Raw genomic sequence first — 4554 nt, 5'->3', positions numbered from 1 at the left:
TTTTGTATCTGCAGGACCTTAACCTGGCTCTCCCCCTTGTGTGTTCAGGAGCAGTGGTCATAGCCTTCGTGGTCTGCTGGCTGCCCTATCACGCTCGCCGCCTCATGTTTTGCTACATCTCCGACTGGTCTGAGTGAGTAAACATCCCTCTTGGGCCTCTTGACGCAAGGCGACCTTCCAGCTGTTTTGTTGGCTCTGTGCAGAAACCAGTGCTGTATACGCAGTCCACGTACCCACATACACACCAACACATGCATGCAAAGTGACTTTCACACACGCAGAGCCTGTAGCACGCGCACGCGCTTATATTGTCTATAGCTGTCGATTACTGACTCATTAGTTAAAAGAGTTTGACAAGGAGGAGCAGGACAGATACATCTTTGTGATTAAATTGCTTTTATTCACATTCTCATCCTCTCTCTCTTTCTCTCTCTCTCTCTCTCTCTCTCTCACTCACTCTCTCACAGACACACACACACACACACACACACACACACACACTTGTTGTCTCCCTTTCATTTATTTTTTCCCTGTAGGCCTTCCATACTACATGTTGTCCCTGATGAAATCAAGCTCACAACGCTTCAGTAAATGAGCTTTAGTGTTCAGAAAGCCTTGCATTTCTCCTCAATATGAAGGATGAACAAACAGGGTCTCCAGAGTTTCTCTTTGTTCTTGTAACATACTCATGAGAAACATTTTGTTTGCTCCGGTGCTCCAGCAATGCAACACTTAAATTGTGTATAGTGTTGATATAGTGTTGTTAGTAGGTACGGTTGATCTTCTGTAGTGATTGGTTACACACAAAAGGTCTAGATTCAAGTAGACTTTTTTTGTGAATTTAAAAATCTATAATTTGACAATAGTATTTGACTTTTGGACCACACCCTAGCTATGGGTATAGTGAAGCCTAATCGAAAAATTGAATGTTGATTTAGAATTGAAATGTTGAAATTGTGCAGCCAGCCCTCTAACTATTGGGTCTGTTTGGTATTTGGATTTTGTGTGTGTGAAATGAACAAATCGGTGTAGTGTACCTAACCCTATGCTCATCTTTTCTGAAAAATGCACATTTTAAATAGCTAGAAAATTCTCCACCTTTGACTTTAGACCAGCTTTTTGTTGGTCCATTGCATTATTTTTATTTCAATTCAATAAAATGTATTCTGTACCCCGCTAACGGCACAGGTACAAATTAAATAAACAATTAGCACGGGACTATTTAAGGACTTTTAGCTGTAGAACAAAATGCTATTCTGAGTAAACAACAACTCCCCAAGCATCCAGTATCCTAATCTGACAGCTTTCTCATATTCACCAAAAGCAAAGGGATGTGCCTTCATTAGAAATGCAGCTCTGTATTCCAGAGTGGACAGTGTGGTCTGAAAGCGGGCTTTTAGCCCGTGCAGAGAGACCCTGGCACATCACTGAGCCTTTGGAGGCCAGGAGAAAGTTAACCAGCTCACTCTCCATATCAGGGGACAGTAACAGGCAGACTGGCCCGAGGACACACGCCATTGCCTTTGGACACAGATATACATGAATTATTAAAGCTGCATACAGAGGCCATCTGAAAGATATGTCCAATACTAATATGTAAATATGTAACAATGGCTCTGTGTCTCCTGTGTTCACACAGTGACCTGTACGACTTCTACCACTATTTCTACATGCTGACCAACGTCCTGTTTTACGTCAGCTCTGCCATCAACCCAGTCCTCTACAACCTGGTGTCGGCCACCTACCGCCAGATCTTCTTCTCCACGCTGCGCTACATCTGCTTACCATGGCGCCATGCACCCAGGAGGCACCCCCACCCCTTTACCCGCCACTCCATCAGCATCTCCAGCAACCACACCCTCTCCAGCAACATCATCAAAGAGACGACATACTGATTAGGCTGCTATGGACCCGTCTGTGCCACATTGTGAATACCGATCCGGCTTCATAATCCTAGAACCGGTTTGACAACGATCGTCACGGACTGGTGGAGCACTGAGAACGCCAGCATTTGGACACAATGAGATTTCATTCAAGATGAACATTAATCATGTTGGATTCTGTGTTGTCTTTTTTCATTCAACATGAGTTCGGGAAATGAACAACAACAATCACATTTTACAATGGAGGTATGAAAATATAAAATGATATTAAATGGAAAATGATCTATAAAGGATTTATACAGTACAAGTGTTTAACTATACCTGTTATTCACACTGTGCATTGAATACGACTCATTGTTTTCAAGAATCAACTTCAAAACCACTTAAAAGTACCTTCTACATAACGATGGCAATACTTTCACCGCGACTAGTGCTGATGCAACCCTCCTTTGTGTGATGAACTTGGCTTTGATGTTGTGGGGGATGAAGTTGCAGAATGTCGATATTTTCTCTTTCCGGGATCCAAGGTGCATTGACAGCTGGGTGGGAAGAAACACTTGCGTCATCACCACTTTCCCTAAATGCCTCTCTGGGCTTTGTTGAGAGCAGCCTTTAACCTTATGTAGGTTGTCCTTATGTTGTGAATGATGAGTGCACATGGAATTGGTAAATAGTCAATACATTTCAGTGTGTATACAGAGAAGTAGGAATGTTGCAGTATCCGAAATGTACTTAGAACAAAGAGAAAACCATTTGTATTTAGTCATTAAAAAGATCATTATTATTGCCAACATTTATCCATCATTTAGCAACAGCATTTGGAAAGGCTAATAGAAAGGAGCCGTTGCAATGGGCCACTCATCTTCTGAATAATGTGTGTATGTATGTTGGGTAGCATAGTATGCTTTCATTGCAACTTTAATGTTATGTACATAAAATGTTTGATTTTTTGCCCAGAGCACCAACTCAGTACCCCAAGAAATAATTATATTAATATTATTTTAGGACCAAGAGTGAAGGGGGTCCTCATAATTGTACCAAATGAAAGTTTCTTTCTGGCCTTGTTGCTTGTGCTGTCAGTATTGTGAGGCATGATGTACAGTATGCAGTGTGAAGGTATGCATGCAATTGTATGTTCCCTGAAGAGTAGATGTAACTCTTGTAAATTTTATTTTTATTTTACTTATATGTAATTGAATGTTTTTATCCACAAGAAGCTGGGAAACCATTTACCTCTACATGTTTTTTTCCCAGAGAGATCCCAGCCTGGAATGTAGTCTTAAGAAAAGCCTCTAAACCCATTTTAGCTCAATTCAAATGGAAATACATGTGTTTCATAAGTGCCTTGAGCTGGAAAAAAATCCCTCTGCAGTGAAAAAACGCAAACAACCCAAGTTTAGCTGGATAACCGGAGCTTTGTGACTTCATCAACACGAGCCGCAATCATCAAAAGAGCAGACTGCAAAAAAAAGGCTCTGGTTGCTTACACTTCCTTTTGCCGACTTTGTGCCCCGCTTTGCTACTACATACTCAATGCATCTCTCAGCAGTAAATTGACAAAAGAAGTGCTCGAGCGATTATTTTTATGAGGGAAGAACTGGTCGTTTTAATACAAGTTATTTGTTGTAGGTAACAGTTACAGTATTAGCTGTGCTTTGTATTGGTTGATACAAATGTGTGTTCCTGTGCAGTATCTGTGTTCCAGTTGAATCTATGGAGGCTTTAGCCAACATACATACATATATATATATATATATATATATATATATATATATATATATATATATATACATAATATCAAATCTTTATTCAGCCAAAAACCATAAAACCCACTAGACACACTGAATGAAATAAATGCTAATAATGATAGTAATGCTCATGATACAAAAAGATGCTGTAAATACCTATCATTTTGCAAACCACACAGATGCAGCTGGACACCTATTTATTGTACCGCTCTGCACAGACGTGTACTTGGATAATACATAGTGAATGTGTTGTTGCAGAGTGGTTTCTGTATTTAAATCAAAATAATAATTTGCTTATTTTAACTGATGATTCCAATCAGCCAGGTTAATTGTATTAGCAACGGTATTGTTTAATTGTATTACAAACACATAATAAAGGAATGAATATATATAATATGCTGATGTAGAAAATGTGTTGTTACTTGTCTTCTATCCTCATGTGCAGGTAACCTGGGGCTGGATACAGCTCTGTTTTTAATTGGCTCTAGTTGTTTAAAGTTAAGTTGGCTAACCTTTACTCATATACAGTGCCCAGAGTCTGACCCTCTGCACTTCTTGTTTAGAGAGCCTTTGATTTACAGGTGGACATCAGCAGCAGTGTCGCCCCTGGCCTAGTGGGGCTGATGCTGAGCGATGACCTGGCCCTGGACTCTCTGCTGGGTCTGCATTCTGTTGGGGCGGCGAGGAGGCTCCTGGAGCTGTGGAACTAACGGGGAAGGAGATGAGCCTAATCATGAACAACAGCCCAGGAAACGCTGAGTCGGACCCTGCATGCCCTTTACCCCTGAGATCTACTCCATGGCATGGGAAACTCACAAGTCCCCTGCTTGCTACATACATAAGGCGGACCAAAACACCTTGAATGGTTTGGTTACGAACAGGACAGGACAGTGCAATAGGCTCCCCACTGCGTGGTCAGAAAA

General features: G+C 41.1%; 1 protein-coding gene across 1 annotated transcript in view; it reads left to right on the top strand.

Moving 5' to 3' along the window:
- The window catches only part of ntsr1 (neurotensin receptor 1 (high affinity)), a 19249-nt gene extending 15219 nt beyond the window's left edge, over nt 1–4030 (top strand). The window contains exons 3-4 of the mRNA XM_037480713.2: nt 49–133; nt 1640–4030. Of these exons, the coding sequence (XP_037336610.2) occupies nt 49–133; nt 1640–1895 (341 nt within the window). The 3' untranslated portion in view covers nt 1896–4030. The remainder of the gene's footprint in view (nt 1–48; nt 134–1639) is intronic.
- Nucleotides 4031–4554: the final 524 nt, after the last annotated feature.

Source organism: Pungitius pungitius, chromosome 1 (genome assembly GCF_949316345.1).
Source record: "Pungitius pungitius chromosome 1, fPunPun2.1, whole genome shotgun sequence".
In the NCBI taxonomy this organism is placed as follows: domain Eukaryota; kingdom Metazoa; phylum Chordata; class Actinopteri; order Perciformes; family Gasterosteidae; genus Pungitius; species Pungitius pungitius.
This window is presented reverse-complemented; position numbering and strand designations above follow the sequence as displayed.